The sequence below is a fragment of the Natrix helvetica genome (assembly GCF_964273705.1).
Source record: "Natrix helvetica genome assembly, chromosome: 1".
NCBI classification, from domain to species: Eukaryota; Metazoa; Chordata; class Lepidosauria; order Squamata; family Natricidae; genus Natrix; species Natrix helvetica.
In genome coordinates, this window is record NC_138548.1 from 34,341,746 (window position 1) to 34,368,913 (window position 27,168).

At 39.4% G+C, this 27,168-nt stretch overlaps 1 protein-coding gene across 1 annotated transcript in view; it reads left to right on the forward strand.

Annotated features, from left to right (window-relative positions):
• Window positions 1–27,168, forward strand: part of SYNE2 (spectrin repeat containing nuclear envelope protein 2) — a 237,739-nt gene that overhangs the window by 200,819 nt on the left and 9,752 nt on the right. Inside the window, exons 99-108 of the mRNA XM_081935674.1 lie at window positions 8,161–8,323; window positions 13,532–13,719; window positions 15,430–15,580; window positions 15,776–15,958; window positions 18,424–18,564; window positions 21,030–21,224; window positions 22,403–22,685; window positions 24,478–24,546; window positions 25,532–25,668; window positions 25,924–26,044. Of these exons, the coding sequence (XP_081791800.1) occupies window positions 8,161–8,323; window positions 13,532–13,719; window positions 15,430–15,580; window positions 15,776–15,958; window positions 18,424–18,564; window positions 21,030–21,224; window positions 22,403–22,685; window positions 24,478–24,546; window positions 25,532–25,668; window positions 25,924–26,044 (1,631 nt within the window). The remainder of the gene's footprint in view (window positions 1–8,160; window positions 8,324–13,531; window positions 13,720–15,429; window positions 15,581–15,775; window positions 15,959–18,423; window positions 18,565–21,029; window positions 21,225–22,402; window positions 22,686–24,477; window positions 24,547–25,531; window positions 25,669–25,923; window positions 26,045–27,168) is intronic.

A 27,168-nucleotide genomic window follows, 5' to 3' on the forward strand; every position in this document is an offset into this window, starting at 1 on the left:
AAAACTACACCACTTCAGACAAATGGTTATCCAACATCTTCTTAAAAACTTCCAGTGTTGGAGCATTCACAACTTCTGGAGGCAAGCTGTTCCATTGATTAATTGTTCTAACTGTCAGGAAATTTCTCCTTAGTTCTAAGTTGCTTCTCTCCTTGATTGGTTTCCACCCATGGCTTCTTGTCCTACCCTCAGGTGCTTTGGAGAATAGCTTGACTCCCTCTTCTTTATGGTCAATATTTTACTCAATAGGGTTCTACAATGTAATGTGTGATGGTAATTCATCTTTTTTTTAGTATGTGCTACCCCAACATCTGGTTTAGAAATATATGATTGGTTGGTTAACTGCTACTTTATATTAAACATATGCTAAGTGGCAAACTGAACACATCACATTTCCTTCAGAAGTATGTCTGTTGACTGGCAGTCGCTATCCAACATTATAGCAGTTGTATTTCCCAAGAAGTTATTTACCTCTGAAGCATACAAGAATTAGTTTTCCATTTCTGCAATAAGATTCAGATATTTGGATTATATAGTAATGTTGTTACCATCTAATAATAATATAAAGTTTGCAGAGTTTTCAGAAATTTAGGAAAGAGGCAAAGGATGAAGAAAATAATAAGAGACCTATGTTTCAGCCTCAGGCCTTTCTTGGAAAGATTAAGACTTATTTAGCTGAACTAAGACATTGCATTTTCCCTATAAAATATCATTGATTTATGCGTTGGGAAAAGAATAGTATCATAAGGATCTCTATTTCACTATTAGAGAGGAAGATTGGAGAAATCAGTTATTTTTGGCATTGGATAGGCAGGTAAGAATAGCATTCAAATATGGCTTCATTAATCCTGTATTGCAGAAGGAAATTTATTTATTGTAAAAGATGGAGGAAGTGGACCTGTGGTGGATTAAGGTGCATTCTATTTTGCCATTAATTTATGTCAGGAAACTATTCCATTTGTACAGATTTATACATCCATCAAATCCAAACAATTTGTGCATATTTAGATGATATAATGAGCTACCATAATCCTTTTCCACCCAGAAGCAGGCAATCCTACCCTATGACTGCTTCCTAGAACAGCACAGCCAAGACGTGCTGCTTTAAAAAAAAGCTTGCCACAATGTCTTCAGGATTCTCCCCAGCCCAAGTAATACAAGAGCTTCCCAAAATCATAAATAAATAAATGTGTGCATGTATGCGCACACGTGCATGCATGCATGTGTTATTTACACCTATGCTATGGAAATTCTCAGTCATCCAAGTCATGGTTTTCCCAAATAGCCTTTTTCAAAAGGCAACTGGACTTTGTTTTTCCTTGAGAACATTTTACTTCTCATTCCAAGAAACTTCCTCAGTTCGGCTGGAGAAACATCTTAGAGGAAAAACAAAATTCAGTTACCTTTTGAAAAAGCACTTTGGGGATTTACACCTGTGCTCTTCTTTGGGCGAGGAGGAAGGAAAGAATTAACCAAGAATCCAAATTTCTAGTATATCTCATCCAAATATGTCTCTTTTTAGAATAGTATTGCCAAAATTTCACTAAAGAGTGGTCATAAGATCTATGTATTTTGGGCAAATAATTTTTGATTTAAATCAATGATAACAAATGTGTAGGCCATATACATCTGGGGAGCATTTTAATAGCAACAAAAACAACTTAGAAACCACTGATCAAAACAGATCACTGTAGTAAAGATGTGGGTTCACTTTAAAGCAGTGTTTCTCAACCTTGGCAACTTGAAGATGTCTGGACTTCAACTCCCAGAATTCCCCATGCTGGCTGGGGAATTCTGGGAGTTGAAGTCCAGACATCTTCAAGTTGCCAAGGTTGTGAAACACTGCCTTAAAGCAATAAATAGCTGGAAACGTATGGGCAAATTAGACAAGCTTTTCACATGATTCTTGATGTGCTTCTTATCCTTTGCTTTGTCATAAGGCTCTAGCTGCATGGGGCCTTGTCATGTTTCCACAGTGACCAAGCACACTCGGCCCTCTGCCATACACAAAGGCTTGCTTTGTGCAGAGAAGCAGCTGGAAAAGGATGTCTATCTAACCAGGAGCAGTTTGGGGAACTTAGTGTATTTTGAAACATACAACAAGAACAAATGAATAACATAGAGACATTTGTTTTAATTTTGATACATGTGTATTTTGTGGAACTTCTTGAGCTGTTTCATGTAGCAACATCGGAGATACTTTAAGACATGGGAAGATGCCTTAAAAATTAAAAAGCACAAAGTGTTCCTCATTTGGAGGTTGCATTTCCCCCTCAAAAAATATATTTCTGTGTTATTTAGATCAAAGTGAAGCTTTCCTCTATCAGGGTGCTGAAATGAAATAATAAATGTGGCCCTAATACGTATATCAAAGAGATGTAAATTTAATTATCTATCTCTGATAGGACTTTAAAATGCTTTTACTTGCTCTGCATTAGTTTGTTAATTCTTTTGTCTTTCATTCCTCTTTCTTTGATTCCCCCACTTATGACATTTAGAAGTTCTTGGAGCAGAGAAGTATTTTACATGTTTGTAATACTGAGAAGTATATTATGTGAAGTATATTGTATGCAGATATTGCTTTATAAAGATACAGAGGATATAATGAACCAAATGCCGAGTGAGAAGTATCCATTATTCCTGATATTACATTAAATCAAAGACTATATCATGGAAGCATTTTTGCAATTCACAGCACTTTATACAACCATTGTGTGTGGTAACATAAATACACAAATGATATAAATTAAGTCATTTGCATAATGATGTAAATTGATGCAAATGGTATCAGTTACATAATGATGTCATTACACAAATGAATTAAGTCATGGTGGAATTTGGTCTGTTCCATGCAGTCTGTTGCCTCAAGGTCTCTATATTCCTGGTCTTATTTTATAGAATGTTTTTGCTAATAAAAGCAGTTGAAATTCTGTATAAACTGCAGGTGTGCCATTCAATCTAAAAGACAAATTCAAGATTAAATTCTCAAAATAAGATACATGCTGCCAATGTATTTTTAGTCAGGAAATTGTAGTTGTGTAATTCTGTCATTGCACAAAGCTTTATGGAATTTTATAGACATTAACAAGCTTCTTTGGCTGGTTTCCCATGTAGCAAATCAAGGAACTGATTTGTGATACTGTTGAGGGCAGATCTTTTCCATAAAGCAAACCTAACCATCCTAAAAAGGGATGTGCAATACACTGTGTTTCAAGGACACAATATTTTGTGCAATTCAGGAATGTAGGGTTTGTCCTCCAGATCATATCGGCCCATGCATTCCAGGGATGGCCTGGCAGTTTTTCAGAACTTAATGCTCTGAACACGAAGCATCTTTTTCTTATGAAAAAGTCTTGTCCAAGACATCATAAAGTACTTTCAGTTGAAGGATTAACTTTTGGAAAACTACAGGAATAGTCAGTCTCACACAGCTGGGAGGAATGAAAGTTCAGTCAATGAGTGTATGTCTGTTCCTCAACAGGTTTGCTTAAAGCAAATTAACAAATAGGCAACAGTATGTTGATTAACGTAAGGATGTCTCCTTTTTGGATGGAATGTTTTGGACTATTAGAAACAATATCATGCTGTCCTTGCTCTCTTAAATTATGTTGGCTTTTCCCCTTCATAAAGTGTTCAATCTCTTTTGTTGTTTATAGGTTATCAGAAATAATAATAATACTTGGAAATGCCTCAAAATAATATTATCATAGAAATATATAAATTAAACAAAGTTGTATTTTATGATATCCCTCTCATTAGTCTCTTTTAAAATACTAAATTTGAAATATAGAGTTTTAACAGCCTCCCACAACATGCTTTCATTTTTTTCATTAAGGAAAAATTAAAAATGATAGATATTAAGTATATAAATTATGAGTCGTGTTTTGTATCACTCGGTTTACCTTTTTAAGCAGAGAAGCAAATCTCATGCCACAGGCCACATGCAGCCTATTAGCACACCTCCTGCATCCACCAGAATCTTCCAGATTAGGACAAAGTAAAAATAAGTTTTTTAAAAAACCCTTAAAACTCTGCCTTGATATGCTGTGGGCAGTGGTGGGATTCAGCCAGTTCACACCATTTCGGGAGAACCGGTTGTTAACTTACTGAGCAGTTTGGTGAACTGGCTGTTGGAAGAAATCATTAGGGCAGAGAACCGGTTGTTAATTATTTGAATCCAACTACTGGCTATGGAGTAGAGAGATAAAGTGGTTATTTAGACTTGCAAAGCTCTCCCCCACAATGGGCCGATATATATCCTTGAGGATTCATACTCAGTCAATGCAAGTAGTCCTCAATTTACAATTATAACCACTGTCATTGCGGTCGTAAGTCAAGGCATCACATGACTGGATTTGAAATTACAAACCTTTTAATGATGGTCATTAAGCAAACAAGGCATTTGTTAATCCATTGTCCCCAATTGCCAGAAACTGGAAGTAAACACTGTCCCACTCCCACCTCAAAAATGTTGCAAATCATGCTCACGTGAATGCAGGATGCTGCAAATGGCCATAAAAGGGAGCTGGTTGCCAAGTACCCAAAATATGATCATGTGAATAGGTTGCAAGTTGCTCTGGGTAGGTCCATTGTAACTTCAAATGATAGTTAAGCAACCAGTCATAAGTCAAGGACTACCTGTAACTCTTATTATCAGCACTGCAGTATCATCTATACAGTAACGTATATGATCGCTTTCCAAAGTAGCATAATTCTCTTTCATCACAGGCTATTTGGAGAAAGGGAAATACTTGCTTTCATATTTACAAAGTAGCATTTACTGTAATTAGCAGTTTACCTGGTTCCCTGTGACAACTAAGTCACATCTGTAGCTGTACATTATCTATCAATAGAGACCTTCATATCATCTCAGGGATGCTAACAAAAGTACCTTTTTGGTGGGGACATCCTGATTCCATTGTTTCCTACATCCCTCTTTCTCAGAAGTGGGTTGCAAATCCTGGCGCTCCTGGTTCGCTCATGCTTGCTCGTTCATTTGCGCGTGTGCAGAAGCATCTGGGCAGGTAGGCGGAGCCTTCCGCCGCCGCCGCTACTGGTTTGCCCAATTCGGGCCGAACCGGGAGCAACCCACCTCTGCTCTTCCTGTGCCTTAAGAAGTCCATTTGCACCTCTATTATACTATTTTCAGTGCAGTGCTGAGTAAAAACCACTTTTCTTTTATCTTAATTCCAATATCCTCATCAATCTTAAAATCTCATTTTGTGTAAAATTATTTACACAATTATTATATTGTACTTGTAATAATGTTGTTTTTCTTCAGTTGTGTTTCTTTTGATTTTATGCAGTTGCTGGTTTTGTTTCCTATGATTCTCATCTTCTCTTTTACCACTTGTAATGTTTTTAAATGTTTTCTTGTACAGCATCCAAACAACGCTTCCAGTAAAATAAATAAATAAACAATGTCAAAATCTTATATGCTCCACCCTCATATTGGTGTCTATGACTGGGAATGGAGCAATATAGAGTATGATCATGTGAGATTGTAGTCTAGGACCCATAAATCATGCTACATAATAGAGTGGGAAGGGAAGGTGTGTGTAGCAGATGTTTGCCATTTGAGTAGCATTTTCACACTGAGCCTTATAGTCCTGCAAGCAAATCACCAGAAAGTAAAACATTGAATTATTTTTTTCCCAAGAGAAATAGCTGGTTTCTTTTCTTTCTTTTTTCTTTTTTGCATTTTAGCTCTTTCAAGCCAGTGTTTGGTTTGAGTCTGATATTGTTGACTGATACCAAATCAGAAGAAAAATAGCATTTGTTTTCTAGCAGCATTGTTCATCATGGACCTATGGGTGTATATATGGGCATGTATGTACCACACTCTCTCTAGTTAGGGCTTAAAGGAGGAAAAGGGGAAGGCCTGAGATTCCCCCCCCCCCAACTCTTTTCTTTCTTTCTATGTGGGAGAGATGTTAAGGCAGTGATATTAAATAGGGCATCCAAGGAGGAGGGGTTTCCTTTTCCTCCAGTGCTCAGCTCAGTCAGATGCTGTCCCTGCAGCTTTGGACTGATAAGCTAAGGAATGCTTTTCCCTTATAAACAGTAAGTGCATTTCTGGTCGTCAAGGGTCTGGCGAGAATAAAATTGCAAGGTGCGGTAGAAGCCTTGTCTGTGTGCTGCAGCAGTCTTGGGGGATGGGCCCAGCGCTTTTCAGAAAGGATGGCGATGTGTGTGTGTGTGGTCCGTGGAGGGAGGATTGGACAAAAGGTGTGGCGGGGGGGGGATGAGGAGAATTGTAAAGCCAGTAAGTAACATTCAGGGGCTTCTCCCTCTTCGTTGAAATCAACCCTTTGCTTTTCTCATCATTGTCGAAAGAGATTAGTACCTGCCTGTTATGAGTAAATGAATTGACAGCATGACAGGTCTGCATCCCCCCCCCTCCCACCCGGCTACCCTGAGTGCTGGCTCTGTCCATGAAATCCGGCATGACTTGAATCCATTTGCATAAAGGCTTGTGGTTGCATGTTGCTCATGATGTCTCCGGGGAAACATGGCAAATCTTTCTCCTATTTGGAATATTTATTTATTTCATTTTTTAAATCCTGCCTTATATACTAGTTTGGCCTTCATCAGATTGGCATCAGATATGCTTTTTAATGTTCCCTTGATCTTGTTTTGTATTTTCTCCAATAACATCACTGGAAAAAAATGACTTGTGACCCTTTTTGACACTTATGACCTCTACAGCATCCCCATGGTCATGTGATGTACGACCAGATGCTTAACAATCAGTTCATATTTATGAGCATTGCTGTGTCCCAGGGTCATGTAATCACATTTTGCAACCTTCTGATAAGTAAAGTCAATGGGGACCAGATTCACTTAACAATGTGTTACCAACTTAACAATTTCTGTGAGTCACTTAACAAATGTGGCAAGAAAAGTCATAAAATGGGGCAAAACTCAGTTAACTACAGTGGTTAGAGTGCAGTACTGCAGGCTACTTCTGCTGACTGCCAGCCGCCTGTAATGTGGCAGTTCAAATCTCACCAGGCTCAAGGTTGACTCAGCCTTCCATCCTTCCGAGGTGGGCAAAATGAGGACCCAGATTGTGGGGCAATATGCTGACTCTGTAAACCGCTTACAGAGGGCTGTAAAAGCACTGTAAAGCAGAAAATAAGTCTAAGTGCTATTGCTAGTGCTATTAACAAATTTCTCACTTAGCAACATAAATGTTGGGCTCAATTGTGGTCGTAAGTCGAGGACTACCTATACTCTCTAATTGCTCAGGAGACTTATCAAATTCAAGTAACATATCAACCCCACTATTCATAAGGATATTTAGATTGAAATATAAGCATGCATTTTTGCTTGACTTTTAAAACCATATCATTAAAATAAAAAGGTTTTAAAAGCAAAATTCATTCTGTCATGAGCACTCAAGTTGCCTGGTAGACGTTTTTCGTTTCTCTGACATTCTCTGTATCTCTCCAGAATCTTCTCAAAAAAATTCCCAATTACTTGGGACAGATTTTGAAAGATACATACAACTGATATAGGGGAAGAAAATAATATCGTTCTGGAAATATCACTTTTAACAGATTTAGGGAAATTGGTAAAGTTGCAGAAAAGAACAAGGTGATGATCGGGAGACTAATAGGTTGCTCCAACAGCTGAATTATTTAGGGATATCAAGATATGTGATCAGTATCTGGGATCCTATTTCACCCTAGAATTTTGCTGCAAATCGAAGCGTTTTCATCTCACATTGGAGGCAAAGTGGCTGTTTCTGTTAGATGTAAGACAGTACTTCTGAGATAAACACTTCCATGCTAAAGTGACAGATGATTTAGAAATCAATATATTTGTACAAAATAGCTGTTTTTGAACCATATAGGTTGAACCAATCTTTATTCTAAAAGAGTGTCAGCAGTCAAGTATTTGATTGTATGGTTACTTCTCCCAACCTGATTGGATTGAACTTAAGCTTTCTCCAAATGTTGGTTGGGACGACTGGAGTAATACTCCAAAATAGCTTGAAGGCAGCAGCTTGGGGTAGGTTGCTGCTTTGAATACAAAGTTTGATGTCTATTGAAATTTAATTAAATGAAAAGTGACATGCCACAACTATGCACATATATACAGACACCCTTTCTTACATGCTTCATGCTTTTCTTGATTATCCTTTCCTCATTTCAGAGTGAAGAAGTTGAAAGATACCTTTGCTTTCATACAACAGCTGGACAAAAACATGAGTCATCTTCATACATGGCTGGCACGCATTGAATTTGAGCTTTCTAAACCTATTGTTTATGACATCTGTGATGATCAAGAAATACAGAGGAGACTCACAGAGCAGCAGGTAGGGTGGAAAAAAAGTAGAACTGAAAGAGTTGGGCCAATGTTTAACTCAATGAGTGTTCCTGAGATCATTCCTTTCTTTATATTTCAATGTTCCTCTTCCCAAGTCTTTGGTATTGTTTTTATTATTTGAATTTCATGCATCATCTTCAATAATGGTTCTACTCAATTTTCTTCTACATTGTTACACTATAGAGCAGGGCTGTCAAACTCCCGGGCCATGGGCCGGATGCATCATGTGTTGGCCACGCCCATGCCCAGTTTAGTGAAGGGGGCGAAGTCCCGATAATCACATGGCACCGCTGTGACGACATGAGTTTGACATCCCTGCTATAGAGGGTCATCAGCCCACCTGGGCCTGGTGCTTTATTCATTTTTTTATTGCTTGTTTAATCTCTTAAATTGTTATTAATTTCCATAAGATTTCTCTATGTTCTTATGTAAAATTTTAGGCTTTGAATTTTAAATATATATTTCTAAGTTTCCTTTGTCATTTTTTTAAAATCTAGAATGCAATTCCTTAAAATTTTTTGCACATTCCTTTATTTTTTATTCTTGTATAAACTGTAATAATTTTTCTTTCTCTGTTGTTCCAAACATCCTTCTTTCTCTTTTCTAATTTGATACCCCAGACATTTCCCCGACTTGTTTGCATTTGCAACATAATTTAGTTGGGCATAATTTATCTTCTGCTGAAGTTCTACCATTTCCAATAAATCCAACTTTTTATTTAACTTTCTTAATACTTGTCAGCCTGGACTGGTTTTATAAAGCTTTTCTAATTCCTTTATTTTCTCTTCAAATTGTGATTTCCATCTATTATGAAAGATTGCATTTTCCAGCTGTGGTGGTCTTTGATTCATCTCTCCTGCCAAAATAATATTTCCAAATATTTATAGCTTCGTTAGCAGCTCAGATTGAGGCACTGGCTTTAGTCGTAGTGAAGTGATATATTTTATTCTGTGTTAGATATACTGGTAGATACTATCCCCCCCATGAGTTTCAGTACTTTTGTGTGTGTGTCTACATTGGGGTGTATACTGAAAATATTAGCATCAGGAATTGCCTGCAGATTCAGTATACACCCCAATGTAGACACACACACAAAAGTACTGAAACTCATGGGGGGATAGTATCTACCAGTATATCTAACACAGAATACTAAAGAAGAATCACTAAATTTTAGACACAGTTTATTGAAGAACAAAGGCAGAACAAACAACTAGGAATGCTGCTGGTTTTATTCCCTGCTTGTAAACTTTAGAGGCATATGTTTGTCTACTGTACCTAGAACAATGTTGAGTTTGAACATTCTATTAGTTTCATATAGCAGATCTTTTCATGTAATTCATAAAACCAATCACTTTACTTGGAATGCCTATTAATAATTTAAAAATGTCCAAGATTTGCAGTTTTCATTGAATGATTTAGGTGTCTGAATCATGAATTGCTGTGGTCAGTACCTACCTTGTCTCTATAATATATAGTCAGAAATAACTAGGAAAAAGAAAAAAAGATAATCCACTGAGAAGTTTTCTTGAACATTAAATGAAAGAAAACTTTGTAGGAATATTTATATTCATGCAATTTGCAGTTTTTTCAATGGATCTTGACCAGCAGAATACCTGGATACATCGTGTTGCATTGGCTATACCCTGTGCAATTCTAATTTAATTGATAGAATAAGGGCTTCAAAGGAAAACCTTACAATCTAGGCTAGATGGATTTCTTACTATATGAATACAAGCAATTGCAAATCATTTATATATTGTTGTCAAGAAAATTTTATAGGTGGATATATGAATTTGCCATGTGTTCAAAGAAGACTCCTCGAGCTGATCGAGCTGATCTCGGAAACGGCAGTTGAGACCCCCAAGCTTCTGGTTATGGGGGACTTCAACTTGCCGTCGACGGGAGAGGCTTCTGAGGTGGCTCGGGAGTTCATGGCTTCCATGACGGCCATGGACCTGACCCAATTAGTTCAGGGCCCCACTCACGAAGGTGGTCACACACTGGACCTTGTTTTCGTATCTGAGCAGTGGACGAGTGATCTGGGAATGGGGGATTTAGTCATCACGCCCCTGTCATGGTCTGATCACTCATCTCTCTGGCTGAACTTCCCTGGCGCTACCTCCCACCGCGAGGAGGCGGAACCAGACTGTCTAAGCTGGTACCGCCCCAGGCATCTGATGGAACCGGATAGATTCCAGACGGAGCTTGGGCCAATACCTATAGCCCTGACCCGCTCCCGGTCGGAGGACCTAGTGGCCGCCTGGAATAGGGCGGCGGCTGGGGCCTTGGACCAGGTTGCGCCTTTGCGACGTCTACTGCGGCAGCGATCCACCCGGGCTCCTTGGTTTACCGAGGAGCTGAGGGTGATGAAACGCCACAGGAGACGTCTAGAGAGCAGGTGGAGGTCCTCACGCTCCGAATCTGATCGAGCACAGGTAAGAGCCTACTTGCGGACTTACCTTGTGGCATTAAGGACGGCCAAACGTAGACATTGTGCCGCCCTTATTGCGTCCGCCGATAACCGCCCTGCCGCCCTGTTTCGGGTGACCCGCTCCCTCCTATCACAGAGGACGCGGGGGGCACCCCTGCAGGGAAGAGCAGAGGAGTTTGGGGAATATCTGCAGGACAAAGTCGCTCAGATCCGGAGCGGATGGGCCCCCTTCAGTGGACCGGACGAGCCGTCAACAGCGAGTCTTGTGAGGCCACTCTGGGAGGAGTTTGACTCTGTTGCCCCCGAGGATTTGGACAGGTTACGTGGACGGCTGTGACCCACCACATGTTCAATGGACCCGTGTCCCTCCTGGCTGGTACTGGCATCCTGGGAGACGACACGAGGCTGGCTTCTGGGCCTGGTGAACGCTTCGTTGGGTGAGGGATCCTTGCCAACCGCCTTGAAAGAGGCGGTGGTGAGGCCCCTGCTCAAGAAGCCTTCACTGGACCCAATGGAACTAGCTAATTACCGTCCAGTCTCCAACCTTCCCTTTTTGGCGAAGGTTGTTGAGAATGTGGTGGCGCAGAAATTTCCGCGACACCTCGACGAATCCGAATATCTAGTCTCACGCCAGTCCGGTTTCCGACCCGGGCACAGCACGGAGACAGCCTTGGTCGCGTTGGTTGATGATCTCTGGAGGGCCAGAGATAGAGGTTGTTCCTCTATCCTGGTCCTATTAGACCTCTCAGCGGCTTTTGATACCATCGACCATGGTATCCTATTGCGCTGGCTGGGGGGGATGGGAGTCGGAGGCACCGTTCTACGGTGGTTCGGCTCCTACCTCTCTGACAGGACGCAATGTGTGTTGACAGGGGGGCAGAGGTCGACCCTGAGGCCACTCTCTTGTGGGGTGCCGCAGGGGTCGGTCCTCTCGCCCCTCCTGTTCAACGCATATGTGAAGCCGCTGGGGGAGATCATCCGTGGTTTTGGGGTTGAATACCATCTGTACGCTGATGATACGCAGCTGTACATCTCAACCCCAAACCACCCCAACGAGGCTGTCGAAGTGATGTCCCGGTGTTTGGAAGCCGTCGGGGTCTGGATGGGGGACAACAGACTCAAACTCAACCCCTCCAAGACTGAGTGGCTGTGGCTACCGGCACCCCGGTTCAGCCAGCTAATTCCATCGCTGGCCATAGGGGGTGAACAACTCCCCCCTGTGGAGCGGGCGCGCAATTTGGGCGTCCTCCTAGATGCCCGGCTGTCTATGGATGACCATGTGGCAGCCGTGGCAAGGGGGGCGTTCCACCAGGTTCGCCTGGTGCGTCAATTGCGCCCCCTACTGGACCGGGATGCCCTACGCACGGTCACTCATGCGCTGGTGACATCTCGCCTGGACTACTGCAATGCCCTCTACATGGGGCTTCCCTTGGGACGCATCCGAAGACTACAGCTAGTTCAGAACGCAGCCGCGCGGGTGATTATGGGGAGCTCAAGATACTCCCATGTGACACCTCTCCTGTGCGAGCTGCACTGGCTAACTGTGGTTTTTCGGGTGCGTTTCAAGGTATTGATTACCATCTTTAAAGCGCTCCATGGCACAGGACCCAGTTACCTGCGGGATCGTATCCTCCCGCACACATCCCTACGACCAATCCGCTCTCACAGGGAGGGACTACTACTGGTGCCGTCCACTAGGCAGTGCCAGCGGGCGACGCCTAGGGGTAGGACCTTCTCTGTGATGGGCCCAACCCTCTGGAATGACCTCCCCCCCGACATTAGAACTACCACTGACTTCCGTTCCTTCCGTCAAAAATTAAAGACTCACCTGTTTCGATTAGCTGGCCTGGCACATTCTTAGTTTTTACCTCCCGATGGATATATTTTAATGGGTAATTTTGGGTAATATTTTAACTCTTGGGTTATTAGAGTTTTTAATGTACTATATTTATTATTCTATATACAGTCTTGTAACCTCCTCCACCTACGTATTTAATTATTTAAGTGTTTTATGTATGTATTTTATAACGCATTTTAGTGACTATACACCGCCCCGAGTCCCTTTCGGGAGAGGGGGCGGTCTATAAATACGAATAATAAAATAAATAAAATAAAATAAAAAGACTAGTTTTTTAAGGATATGCAGGTAAAGAGGATTGATAGTAACAGGTAATACTGAGACTATGAAACTTTTAAGGCATAAGAAGAAGAATATTTCCAGAAAGAATTCAATGTTTGAAAAAGAATGTCTCTGGTGTCCGTTCAAATAGATTACTTGTATATCAGTGCTTTTAAGTACCAAAATGCAAAGCGGGAAGTGCAGTAGCAAAATTTCACTATTCATAGGATGATATCGTTTAATATTTAAATATGCTATATTTTAATAGAAGCTAAAATTTGTTTAGCTAAAACCGTGAAGCTGTGCGTCACAGTCAGGTTTTTTCAAGCTTATCAGTGGAGGAATTACATGTTTAAATGTTCCTCCATAATAATCCTCCCAACATGTAATGTTAAGGAGGAAACTTAGAACGATTGCCCCTATTGGGTTATATGTGAAGCTTCTTACTTGAAGAGTGTATGTACCCATTTGATCTATTACCAACAGTCTGTTATATTTAATCACATGGCTAATATATAACAATCATTAGGAACGTCTTTAGGGATATGGAATATCTGATCTTTCATGTGACATATCAGTGGCTTCTTCTGTTGTGTTGTATGAAACTAACACCTTAACTAGAGATAACCTTTTGCTCATGGTTGTAGGACCTGCAACGGGATATTGAACAGCACACAGCAGGTGTGGAATCTGTCTTCAATATATGTGAGATCTTACTGCATGATTCTGATGCCTGTGCCAATGAGACCGAATGTGATTCAATCCAGCAGACAACAAGGAGCTTAGAACGGCGGTGGAGAAACATCTGTGCCATGTCTATAGAGAGGCGGATGAAGTGAGCCATTATTTCTCTTCTTTCTAAAAAACAAACCAACCCTAAAACATGTTATTTTTTTAAACAAGGTCTATAAAAAGCCCAAATAATCTATTCTTGAAAGAAAGAACAGATAAGTAATTTACTGTGTAGGAAATATTAGCTTAGTGCTACAGCTTATGTTCATTGGTCTCTCCTTCATTCTCCATATAAAAAGAAATAATGTGAAAATCTCTACTATAACTAAAAACTTCAACATCTAAGGAAATAGTAGAATAGATTTATTGTCTGGGATGAGAGAATGTAAATGTCAATGGTTTATTCAGTTCTTTGCTCCAAGTTGTGGTAACTAAAGCTAGAGTAAATTATTTAAAACATTTTAAAACGCCTACAGTTGATATTATTCCAAAATGACAAATTTAACATTTGATTAATTTACATACTTTACCTAGGCTACAAGGTACAGATTTTCCAGGCACATAACATGTTGTTCTGATCCAGGCTTCCTTAAAAAGGCAGTCTGGATTTATTTACACGACTGTGAGTTCCTTTCATTCACAGTCAGTAAGGCTCAGCAAACAGTCTTTCAGAGGAATGTTTATCAACACAAACCTTATCTCATTTGGAGAGCTGCCAAATAACTAGTTTCCAAGCGCAGGGCAAGGCAAAACTTGGCACAGAGTCTCTTATAGTCACAAACAGAACTTTTCACTCTTGAAACAACCGAATGAACGAATTGTTTCCTGCAAAAGCCCTCTTTTGTTTTTTATGGGAGGGGCCAATCACCTCCAAGGTGTGGCTTTACTCCTAAGTCGACCCTGCTTTCTTAGTTATTCTTGTCTTTTGGCAGCTCTGCACATGTCCACATTGGGAACAGGCTCCAGCTGTTCCTCTGCCTCACTGCTGTCTAACTCCCTCTTTGCCTCCAACGCAGAGCCCTCGACTGAGCTTTTCCTAGCCCCCAGGACTGCCCCCTGTTCCTCCCCAACCTCCTCACTGTCCAACTCTGCTGCCAGCTTTGCTGGCCGCCAGCATGCCACAACACATGTACTATATTACATATTTGGTATATGCATTTTTCTGCCTTTGAAGTGTTGGTATATGCCTCTGAAAAAATGCCAGAATGCAAACCAAGACATCATAGTTAAGACTGAATACTATGTATATCTGATTGTATATCAGTCTACAAACCTGACGCTCCAAGTCTTGGGATTTGGGATTAAAAGAAGAAAGAGTCAACTGAGTTATGAGCAAATAGAATGGAATTCATACATCAGTGCGCTTTCTATAAAACATGAAACAAGTCTTTAAAATTATCTTTTTTAATCATTTTAATTTAGTAATTCAAGTTAAGGTCACATATATCTTTTTCCATCCAGGAGGAAATACATTTTAGTTAAAACTTAGTTTGAATGTTTTTCATTCAGAATATTTATGAATGCTAATAGAAGAGAATATATCCAGGTCAAGATATCCAACTCTCTGAGCTTGATTGCTTGATGCGGATTTCGTAACATCAGCAATGCCAGCAGTGCTAGGAGCATTTCTGAATACACTTTTTAGTTGAATTGAGTATAGTTGATTGGATTGGATTTGGATTGGATTATGGGATTGGGTTTGGTTGGGTTGGGTTCAGTTTAGATTGAAACATAAATGAATTTTGATGCAGGACATGTATGGCAGAAAGGGATTCATATTTGCAAATAAACTTGCTGCCTGTTTCTGCAATAGGATTGAGGCAACTTGGCGACTGTGGCAAAAATTTTTGGAAGATTATTCTCGTTTTGAAGTTTGGTTGAAAACAGCAGAGAAAACTGCAGCTTATCCTAACTCTTCAGAGATTTTGTATGTAACGGCCAAGGAAGAGTTGAAAAAATTTGAAGTAAGAACTCCTTTTGTACTTTTTCCATCTTTGTGTACAGATGTAATTGGGTAAATTTACCCAATTGTGATATCAAACATATCCTATATTTTAATTCTTCACTTTTCTTGGGGTAGCAACTTTCCTTATTATTTTGAATGCATTAATTTTAAACCATTTGGAAAATATATATATAAAATACATTTTTTTCCTCAGGCATTTCAGCGGCAAATTCATGAGCGACTAACCCAGTTGGAATTAATCAATAAGCAATATCGGCGGTTGGCCCGTGAGAATCGCACTGATTCAGCTAACAAGCTCAAGCAGATGGTTTATGAGGGTAATCACCGATGGGACAATCTTCAGAAACGTGTCACGGCAATTCTCAGGAGACTTAAGGTAGCTGCAAACAGGTTTGGAGACAAATGTCTCTGGAGATACTCAGTCATCCAGGTGATGGTTGTCCCAAAGGTGCTCCTTCAAGAGGCAACTGGACTTTCTGCGAAACATCTTCAAAGGAAAACCAGAAAGTCCAGTTTCCTCTTGAAAAAAAGCACCTTTGGGCTCGGAGACAAAGCAGATATTAGAGGTTTAGATAATGTGTCCTTAAGGGAACAAGAGGTTGAATTCTGTAGTGCAGAATCGGCAACTTTAAGATACAACTCCCCGAATTGGATTTTAAAGCATCTTAATGTTACCAAGGTTGAGAAACACGGCTATTGTGGAACCATCACCTACACATTCTGACTTCCCAGGTGAAATTATTTCAGTTCTATACTTAGTCCAGGGGTGAGCAACCCACGGCTCTGGAGCCGCAAGTGGCTCTTTCATCCCTCTGCTGCGGCTCCCTGTCACTCAAAATATGTGTCACAACCAGCAATGTGCGACTCCCCACCAGCACATGATTTCTTGAACTTTTTGACCCCCAGTAGGCCAACCATGGATAAACCCAAGAAAAGAAAAGTTTCAGAAGAAAACAGAATATTTAATTCAAATACATATGCTAGTTTTGTGGCACTCAGGAAATAGTCAGGCACAGGAAGGGTTTTGTGGCTCCCAGTGTTTTCTTTTCTGTGGGAAACGGGTCTAAATGGCTCTTTGAGTGTTTAAGGTTGCTGACCCCTGACTTAGTCAAATTTGCAGAATTAGGGAATTGTAGTATCTGAGAGCAAATTAGTGTAGGGTTGTGGTTAATGTAGCAATATCACTTAGACTTATATACCGCTACATAGTACTTTATAGCACTATGTGAGTGATTTACAACATCAGCATATTGCCTCCAACAATCGAGGTCTTTAGCGTATTGACCTTGAAAGGATGGAAAATCGAGTCAAGCTTGAGCTGGTCAGAATTGAACTCCAGGCTGTGGGCAGAGTTAGCCTGCAATACACATTCTGACCACAGTGCTATGAGGTCTCTTATGGTTTCTATGAAGGCATCATATATTAGAAAAAGATCAAAATGTCTTGGGTTCAAATCCATACTTTGCTATGGAGCTTGCTGAATGATTTTAGTCAGTTAACAGCCTCCTGATTGTAATGGGCTGTGCTTGTTAAATAATGGAAAAGAAGCCAGTTTCTACCAATCCTTGCCAGTTATAAACTAAAGGTGGTAACCTGATCCCTTCCAAATATTTTCGACGACATTAAGGACATTCTATAGTCCTTCATCATTGGCATTGCTGATTGGGTCTGATGGGAACTGAAGTGCAAAATATTGGTTTTGCAGTATGTTATCTAACTTTGTGTTAAACAAATTATTGTTATTGTTAACTTATTTGAATGAAGCTAATGATGCTAATATTTCCAATGCTTATAGAGAAGTTAACATTTATGGGCATTTATAAGTTTTAATAAAAGACTTAGAAAGACTCATAGGCAATTGAATAATGCTGGGATTCAACAACTATAAACCAATCACAGAAGTGACTGCATCAATTTTCCAACCCTTCTAATGAGACCTTGTTTAATATACCGTAAACTAGACCAGGGGTGTCAAACTCATGTTGTCACATCGTTACATGATGTATCATAACTTTTTTCCCCTTTGCTAAACCGGGCATGGGTGTGGCCAGCGCATGATCCATCTGGCCCATGGCAGCGAGTTTGACAGTCCTGTACTAGAGGGTTTTTTTTCTTGTTATACTATTCCTTTAGCTCTTGTTTTATGTAGAGGCATTAGAGATTCGCACTACAACCTCCTGCATGCACAAGCTTGGTTTCAGTCCTAAATTTAAATCAAGAGGAGAACTAAATGTGATTAGAATGTCAAACTATGAAGCGTGAAATCCAGTTTCAAAACCTTTTTTTAGTCATTAAATTCATTAGACCAGCCATATGTAAGTATTCAAGCTTAATTGTCTTGTAGGATTGTTATGAGGCCCTAAATGCTTTGGTAGGGAAGTTAGCTAAATCTAATCATTACATTTATATAATTGACTAACAACACTTGAGTGACCTTAATCAGAAAGATTACCAGATAGGCTCTGTGAAATTTACAGCTTGAGATACAGGGTAGAATGAATGGATTTTTATTTTTACTTCATTGGTTCCTGATACCATAGCACAGTGATGGTGAAACTTTTCAACACCAAACCGAAACAAGTACATGCGAATGTGAAACATGTACATACACTGGAGCTCCAGTGCGCATATGTACTCCAGAAACCAGAAGAGCAACTGGCGATGGTGCATGTGCCCACAAAGAGGTCTCTGTGTGCCACCTCTGGCATGCGCGCCATAGGTTCGCCATCACGGCCATAGCACATCAACACACTTTCAGACGTTAATAAATAGAAGATTTTTAAGGACACTGTGTTATGACAACTATTGCTTTGAGTATCTCTATTATTTTATTGCCTTTAGCATTTTACCAGTCAATGGGAAGAATTTATGGGAACAAAGGACAACATCATCCTGGTGTGGTTAACAGAAATGGATCTTCAGCTTACAAATGTGGAACATTTCTCAAAGAGTGATTTTGATGACAAAATGCGGCAACTTAATGTAAATATTGATTTTTTTAAAAAAAATGTTTCATAACAGATATGGGGAGGTGGGTTTCAGATGTCCAACTGATTATCTGAGTCTGGTGCTTGTATTTGGTACCTGTATATCTATTAAGTTCATTTAAATAAAGTCCCATAAATTTAGAGAACACTATTTAAACTCCTGTTACTCTTCCCAGTTACTCTTCTGCCAACCTAGCAGTTCGAAAGCATGTAAAAATTCAGGTACCAAAATAGGGACCACCTTTGGTGGGAAGGTAAGAGCATTCTGTGCACCTTTGGCATTTAGTCATGCCAGCCACAAAACCACAGAGACCTCTTCAAACAGCGCTGGCTCTTTGGCTTTGAAACAGAGTTGAGCACCACCCCCTAGAATTGGGAATGACTAGCACATATGTGCGAGGGGAACCTTTACCTTTACCTTTGTTTAAGCTGTTCGCTTTCTAAATAAAACAAAGGTACATTTAGCATATCTGTAATAATAAGTTTGAGGTCTCTTTTACAGTATATCTAGAGTTGATCAATCCTTTCTCCCCACCATTCTTGGCCAGTCCAGCTTAATTCTTTCTTGGTTACTGGTTACTGTACCATATGAGACTAGGAAATCCATGTTTGATATTTGCAGGACATTTTTGTATCACAGAAAAAAAAACAGTTAGCTTCACTTGTATTACATCTATAGGGCAAATTTTCTTTGTCCAGCTGTTGTACTCACCAGCAAAAGAAATCCTAGTTAATTTATAGCTTTCACCTTTAATTTTGGCATTCATGATGAAATACCATTGGCTTAAGAAATTAAATGACCTAGGCACTTCAATGTGTTTATTTGTATACTGCAGGTGATTCCCCCAATAATTTCACCCAATTGAAGTACATTGAAAGGGCTGAAAAGGAGAAATGATTTACTTTATTCAATTTAATTTGGCTGCCCGCTCCAGAAGATTCTGGGTGCTTACAAAATCCATATAAAGAGTAAAACAATTAAAATCCACAAAAACAGGGAGGGTGGACTAAAACAACTAGAGCAAACAATACACAGAAACAATATGATAGGAGTTCAACCAATAGATTACACCAATATTAATCTCAATCTAGGAACATAATACAAAAAACAAAGTTTTTTTAAATATGTGCAATCCTTCATCAGCTGTAACTTCAATATAGATTTCATTGGAGAGGTTCAAGCTATATACATATTTCTTTGTGCACAAAGATCTATTTAAATTATTGGGGAAGGATATTTGTATAGAGATGTGCATAGGGACCCTACCAGAGTCAGAGAATATTCTGCTTTAGCATTTGGCCAAAGCTCACATATAATCGAACACAAACCAGAAATAGCTTATTGGAAGCAGCCCCAAATTCCAAGTGCTCTGCAGTTCCTAGAAAGCAAAGCTTTGCTCTTGTGTACCTCTGTTAAGTGAGGGAGTGTACATATTCCTTATGCATTCAGCTTTCACATGTCTATTAGCCTTTGTTTTGAGGTTCAGGAGGCTACCTTGCCACCATATCTTCTTTCTCTCACAACCAGAAAGATCTGTACAGGAGTCCTGAAACTTGGCAACTTTAAGACTTGTGGACTTCAACTCCCAGAATTCTGGGAGTTGAAGTCCACAAGTCTTAAAAGTTGCCAAGTTTGAAGACCTCTGATGCTAGAAAGTAATTTGTATCCCATATTTGGTGAGAGCAACACAGAAGAAATTTATCCTTCCTTGCTAATAGCTTGCAAATGTCATTGATTCTACTATGATGGCACTTCTTCATGCTAGGTTGAAATGTTTCTGTGACATAAAGCCGGATCAACTAAAAAACAAACTGGTAAATTGATCAATAAATTAATATTTCTGTATTCAAGGTTAGAAAAAAGCTATCTAATAACTTTAGAAAAGGCAGAACGTTTCTTGAAGAGTGAACTGATAGTTTTATTTGCTTTATCTGAGTTAACTTCATAGCATCCAAAAGTAAATCTGAGTCCAAGGCAAAGTATTGGTCAACGTTCTAATTTAATAAGAGAGCGATGTTGGCACATCTGGGAAAACCCGAATCTGAAAGCTTCCTGGTTTTCTCCACCTAGTTGAAAGTTCAAGATCTCCCCCCACACCCACAAGTCCATCACATGGTCCATGCTGGCAGTTCCACCCATCCAATTCCAGTCAGGTGCAGAGGTACAAAGACAAAGGATGACCTTGGCTTTCTAGAAAGAATTTTTTTATGGCTACATCGCATCTCACTTCTACAATCCCCCCTCCCATTTTCCCACAATAGAAAATGCATAGTAGAATAATAGAAATTGTGGCAGGCCAAAGATCCAAAAGAAAAGATGGCTGCAGACAGCTGAAATATTCTGTGCTTCTCCTTATATGTTCCCACCCCCCCTTATGAGATTGATTGATCTGAATTGCACTAATTTAAGTAATCTGTGCAGTAACATTTAGGAAGCATAATTATCTATCTTTTAAACAGGGTTTCCAGAGGGAAATAATGCTAAATGAGAGTAAGATTGAACAGTTGATTACTTCTGGGGAATATCTGATCAGAAAAAGTGAACCAGAGGATGCCATTATACTCGAAGAGGAACTAGAAGAATTTCATAGTTATTACCAGGAAGTGCTTGGCCGAGTAGCCCGATTCCATCAAAGACTGACATCCTGGCATCCAGTAAGAACGAATGAAGTTGTATTTTTGTGAAATCCATGTTGTTTCTTTGCTAATAGATTCATTTTCAAAAGCTATGTAGATAAAGAATAAAAGGCATGGTAGATGTATTCTTCAAACTTCCAATAATTAAAACACTGGGTTTCTTCCAAGTTAAGGAAGGGGTTGTTATTATTATATCGAAGGGACACGGTGGCTCAATGGCTAAGACACTGAGCTGTCGATCGAAAGATTTGAATCCCTAGCATCCCTAGTAATAGAGTGAGCTCCTGTTACTTGTCCCAGCTTCTGCCAACCTAGCAATTCCACAGCATTTAAAAATGCAAGTAGAAAAAATAGGAACCACCTTTGTTGGGAAGGTAACAGCGTTCCGTGGACCTTTGGCATTTAGTCATGCCAGCCACATGACCATGGAGACGTCTTTAGACATTGCTGGCTCTTCGGCTTTGAAACAGAGAGGGGCACTGCCCCCTCAAGTCGAGAACAACTAGCACATATGTGCAAGGGGAACTTTCACTTTTTATTATTATATCCTAAGTGTTTTTTTCTTTGATTCCAGGGCACCTGGAAACTAAGCAGATAGGGTTTATGATTAATTATGATTAATGATTAGATGTAGCTCATCTGGGAGACCTGTCTATATGCTCTGAATTCTAAAGAGAAGATATATGCATTTATGTGTGTGGGTGGATGGGTGTGTCTGCGTATGACAAATAAAACACAACTTTAGAAGATGGAATAAGAACACTTTGTTCTAATTAAAGGATGGGTTATTTCTTTTCTAAGGTTTTCAGTAGTTCCTGATCTGTCTCCAAATGGCATATGATTGAATGCTTCAATCACAATCAAAATAAAGCTGTAGCATGATCACCTGACCCCCAAGGTATTAAAGATCATGCAGAGTTGCAGAAGGCAACTCTTGTCACAGCTGGCTGGGGAATTCTGGGAACTGAAGTCCATCCATCTTCAAGTTGCCAAGGTTGAGAAACACTGATTTAGAAGAAAGAAGGGAGTGGGTAACTAAGAATCTGTTATAGTTGGGCAGCTAAAAAATTAAAATAAATAATCCTACTTTGGAGGATTCCCATTTTTTCTTGAACATTGAGAGTACAGAGTAGTTCCATAAGTAATTCATGTTAATAACTTGAGTTCAATATCAGTATTTCTGTTGTCTCATTGAGGGACTGGAAGATGAAAAAGAGTCTTCAGAGAATGAAGCTGATTCAGACCACGGAAGGGGGATGCAAACTGATCCTTGGCCAAAGAAGACAGTTCAGGAGGGGCCACCATCACAGCAGTCTCTCTGTCACCTCATACCTACTTCAGGGCGTCCCGAGAGGTCAGGCTGTGAGACACCTGTCAGCGTTGATTCTATTCCACTGGAGTGGGACCACACCGGAGATGTGGGAGGCTCTTCCTCCCCTGAGGATGAGGAAGAAGATTCATTCTTCAGCGCACTCTCAGGTAAATTCCAACCCACTATCCTATCCAGAAACGTTAGTACTCACAAATACACAAACAGTTACACAATCCAAATACACAAAAGCAGTTAGCCAGTTTTTAATTTTGAACCTACGGTAATTGAGCTTCGGTGTGCTCCAAATTCAGTCATACCCATTTTATATATTACACAGAACAAGATGGGAAGCTAAAATGGAAGCTATTGAGACCTAAGAATTAAAAATGAATTTGTTTAGGCCGCCTTAAAATGCAACATTGCAATTCAAAATATAATTCCAATAATTTACTCTATGAAAGCCAGTGCCAAAACTGAAATGCAGTCATCTGTCAGTATTCATCCCCTAAAGATTATACTGTAATGCTGTTCTCCAATGAAAAAGCTATACATATCTGGATATTAGGGGGGAATATGAAGAAAAAGATAGATTGGACATACAGAAATGCATTATAACACATAAATTGCCTACAAAATCAGAACACTCAGCAGAACAAAAATTCATATATGAGAAAAAAGGGGGATAGAATTAGGATGAGAGTGAAAAAATTAAGAATGGATAAATGAATATATTATATCGACCATATCTGAACGGAAAAATTTCACTCTATAACTCTGGACAGTGCAATATTTTTAATGGAGAGAAGAGGTTCTCAGCTTGGCAGTAAACTATATCTGACATGTTGACTTGAAATATTTTTATTGGTGACTCTGGAGAACTACTATTAGTCATATTGTACTGTGCTGCATAATATTGACAAATAGACCTGCTATAAAATAATGTGCTTATGTTGGTAAAAGCATCATTGCATGCTGAAAACTACCACACCAAGTGAAAAATTTAGTGTAGTCCTTCCTGATATGCTAGTTACTTAAAGCAGGGAACTTGTTATGCTGATAAACATGTAGGGGGGAAATGAACCTTTTCTCTATCTCAATACCTTTTTGTTCAATTTGTTCTTATTTATTTTCTTTGTTAATCTACACACCGCCCTCTTACTATCTAAGTGACTTGGAGTAGTTTACAAATTACATTCAGAAAAGCTTTAAATGTGTAGATGGGAAAGCAAGAAGTAATTGGGAGAAAAAAACAATGCTGTGAACATTTCCCTCTCCCCCCCCCCTCCTCCCCACCGTAGAGGTTCTGATTTCCTATTTCCCATGTGGACTTCCCAGGTACAAAATCAAGTAGAAAATACTGTGATTTGGGTAGGATACACTGTATACATGTACTGCTTAAGGAGAAAGTGGTCCTTCTCCTTTAATGTATTTGCAGTTGCCGCATATACTTTTAAAATATATTTCAGAAGTCATTTTTAAAATATGAATGTGGCTTTCCCTGATCAGAGCTTGGCTGCAATCATTGTTTGAAAGTATTGTATTTGTGGTCTTTCTGATGTCAGCAAACATTGCAGGAAACAGAAATCATAAACATAATAAAGAAGAAATTTGAGGGCCTTTGCCCATTTATTTATCCCTTTTATCAATATACATAGTGGCCTTTTCTTCTTTTGCCTTTTCTTCTTAGAACCATTAGGAAAATTAACAGTTTAAAAAAAATAGCAAAAAGAGATGAACAGTGGGTATTTTTATAAGGCCATGTAGCTAAATGGTTGCTGCCTTTATATTTTACTTCAGGGCATTTTGACCACTAGTTTTATTTGGAAAAAGAATGCTAAATTAACAGATATTTAACAGGATCCATCTGGGGCTGCTGTAATAGTACATTCTTGTATGGTGGGAAGGGAAGAGTGAACAGACTCTTTTGCAAAGCAAATGGTGACGTTATTCTTTTTTCAGATGTAGAAATCACTGAACATCCTGAGGCATATCTTAAAATGACCACAAAAGCTTTGAAAGCAGCTTCTGGTAGGCACCTGCTACTGCATGTGTCTCAACATGACAGTTTCCCTGTGCCGCACGCTGTGCTCTTCACACCTTCCTCATGTGCAGGTTTCTGATTCCCTAGCTTGTATCAACACCATGCACTAATTGGCTCATGGTGGGTTCTCTTTTTTTGTTTTGTTTATTTGATGCTACACCATCCCCACATGTCTCAACCTAAGTTAAGACGATGCATTTTTAGTTCTCCATACCAATAGAAAAGCATCAAGGCCTTCCTTGCTTGTTCCTCACAACGTGGCATGCATTGACAGTTTTGACCGGGAGTACGTAGCTTTGCTTTAAAAGCTCCCTTTGCCATTCAGTTTAGGGTCTGACAGGACAATCTGGATCCTTCTTTATATTTGTAGCCCAAAACGAATGAGCACGCATTACTCTTTAGAAAAACTAAGGTTCGGACCTTCTTGAATGGAACCCGATGCAAATGCTAAAATCTTTGTTGACCAATCATATTCTCAGCCCAAGAAGCTGAATATGTATTGAAATTTTCAGACAGAAAAATTGAGTGGCATTTCTCTAAAAGTCTAATGGTAAAAAAATATAATACACTAAATAATTACCATTAGCTGACCTATAATGCAATCCCCAAAGCTGCCTCCTGAAATAAGCTACCTCATTCTGCTTACTGCTGGGGCCATACATCAAGCCCAGAAGTGCTTTTCAACCTTTCCCAATCTCTTCTTTTTTGATGGTGGTAAGAACTCATATTTTCTTTGGGCATTTTCAGGAAAAAAAATATCCTCATAACTGCATGGCTCTCATTTCACTGCCCATGAAACACTGCTGAAACATGTTTGCAAACAAGCATGCTTTGCAAAACAAATGGCAATATTATCCTTTTTTTTTTTGTCATGCCATCCCTCCTTCTCTGTAAATGCTTTTAATTGTTTTTTTTTTTGTCCCTTCACCCTTACATCTAATTTTCTGTGGCTTTTACCATGTCGCACAACAGGGAAATCTGTTGAAACTCACTTATGGCATCCCTCAGAGCACCCAGTTTGCCGAAAGCATTCATACAACCAGGAAGAGATGGTTAGAAGTGTCTTATCGAGCAATGAAGATTCCAGCACATCCTACAAACCAGGCAATGTAAGTCCAAGATGCCTATGGAGCAGGAAAAAACAAAGTTAAATTAGCTGGTAACAGATAGGCTACCTAAACGTTACACACGTATAAAATAGTGGAGCTTTTTCAAGACAAGAAAATTTGGAGAGTGGGATTTCACATTATATCCCATTTATAAATTTCTCAATAAAGAATAGATGGCTGTGAATCTGTGCTATAAACGTGAGAAGATGATATATTGCCAGAAGGCTTGTTTATTTTCTATTCTGTGTATTTCAGGTGAAACCATTGAGCACTAGGAGTATGGATGACATAAAAGACATTTCCAGGACCTTGCCTACTAAAGATTCTCAAGATAGCCAGGACTTCATTAGTGTTTCAGCCATAGAGAAACAGCCAGGTATGTTAGTCATGGTTCCTGTTAATTTTTAAAATATATGTGTTAACCTGTGAAGGTAACAATTATTTAGGATTTAATTTTTCTCCATGTAATAAAATCATCGAAATTAAATTTATTGTACCTGGAAAATGGGGAATAATTTTTTTAAAAATACATAAATTTAAGCTCTTTAAATCTCAACAGAGAGAGGAAAGGAAGGGAAAAGTGGCAACAGTAATATGAGTAGATGCTATTATTATGATTAATTTAAAATACAATAATCAGAATATCTAATATACAACAGAAAGATGATCAAAGAAATGAGCGAGCTGAAATTAAGATTAGAAAAGCAAGGGGATTTGACAGGGAAAAAAAATCAAGCATTGATCAGACCAAAAGACCTCCCAAAACTTTGAGATGTTCAACATGCTGAGACATCATTATGGAAGGTCTACGATAAATGGATTTCCCAAGTGACAAAAATTTCATAATCTAAGCTTTACAAAGGAGGAAGGTCTATTTATATGTTCTTATTACTTCTACTGCAGATTTAGTAAGATAGTGCCTTGAGTAAGTAGTTGGGAAGGAGCACATAAAATAAACTAGTTGTTATGGTCCCAAAAGTGTCTCTGCCTTTATTTCTGGCATAATGTTCTGACACAGAAGAATTAGGCTGGCAGAATCCAGAGGTGATATAATAAATTTCTAATTTAGAATAATCCTTCCTCTAAATACACTTTTTGGAAGTTAGGGTATAAAAAGCAGTGGGGCTATTTTGCATGTTTTCTCTTTGTAGTAAAGGTAAAGGTTCCCTTTGCACATATGTGTTAGTCGTTCCTGACTCTAGGAGGCAGTGCTCATCTCCATTTCAAAGCGAAGAGCGAGTGCTGTCCAAAGACTTCTCTGTAGTCATGTGGCCGGCATGACTAAATACCAAAGGGGCACAGAACGCTCTTACCTTCCCACCAAAGTGATCCCTATTTTTCTACTTGCATTTTTACATGCTTTCGAACTGCTAGGTTGGCAGAAGCTGGGACAAGTAACGGGAGCTCACTCCATTATGTGGCGCTAGGGATTCGAACTGCCACACTGCCGGCCTTTCTGATTGACAAGCACAGTGTCTTAGCCACTGAATCACCTCTTAG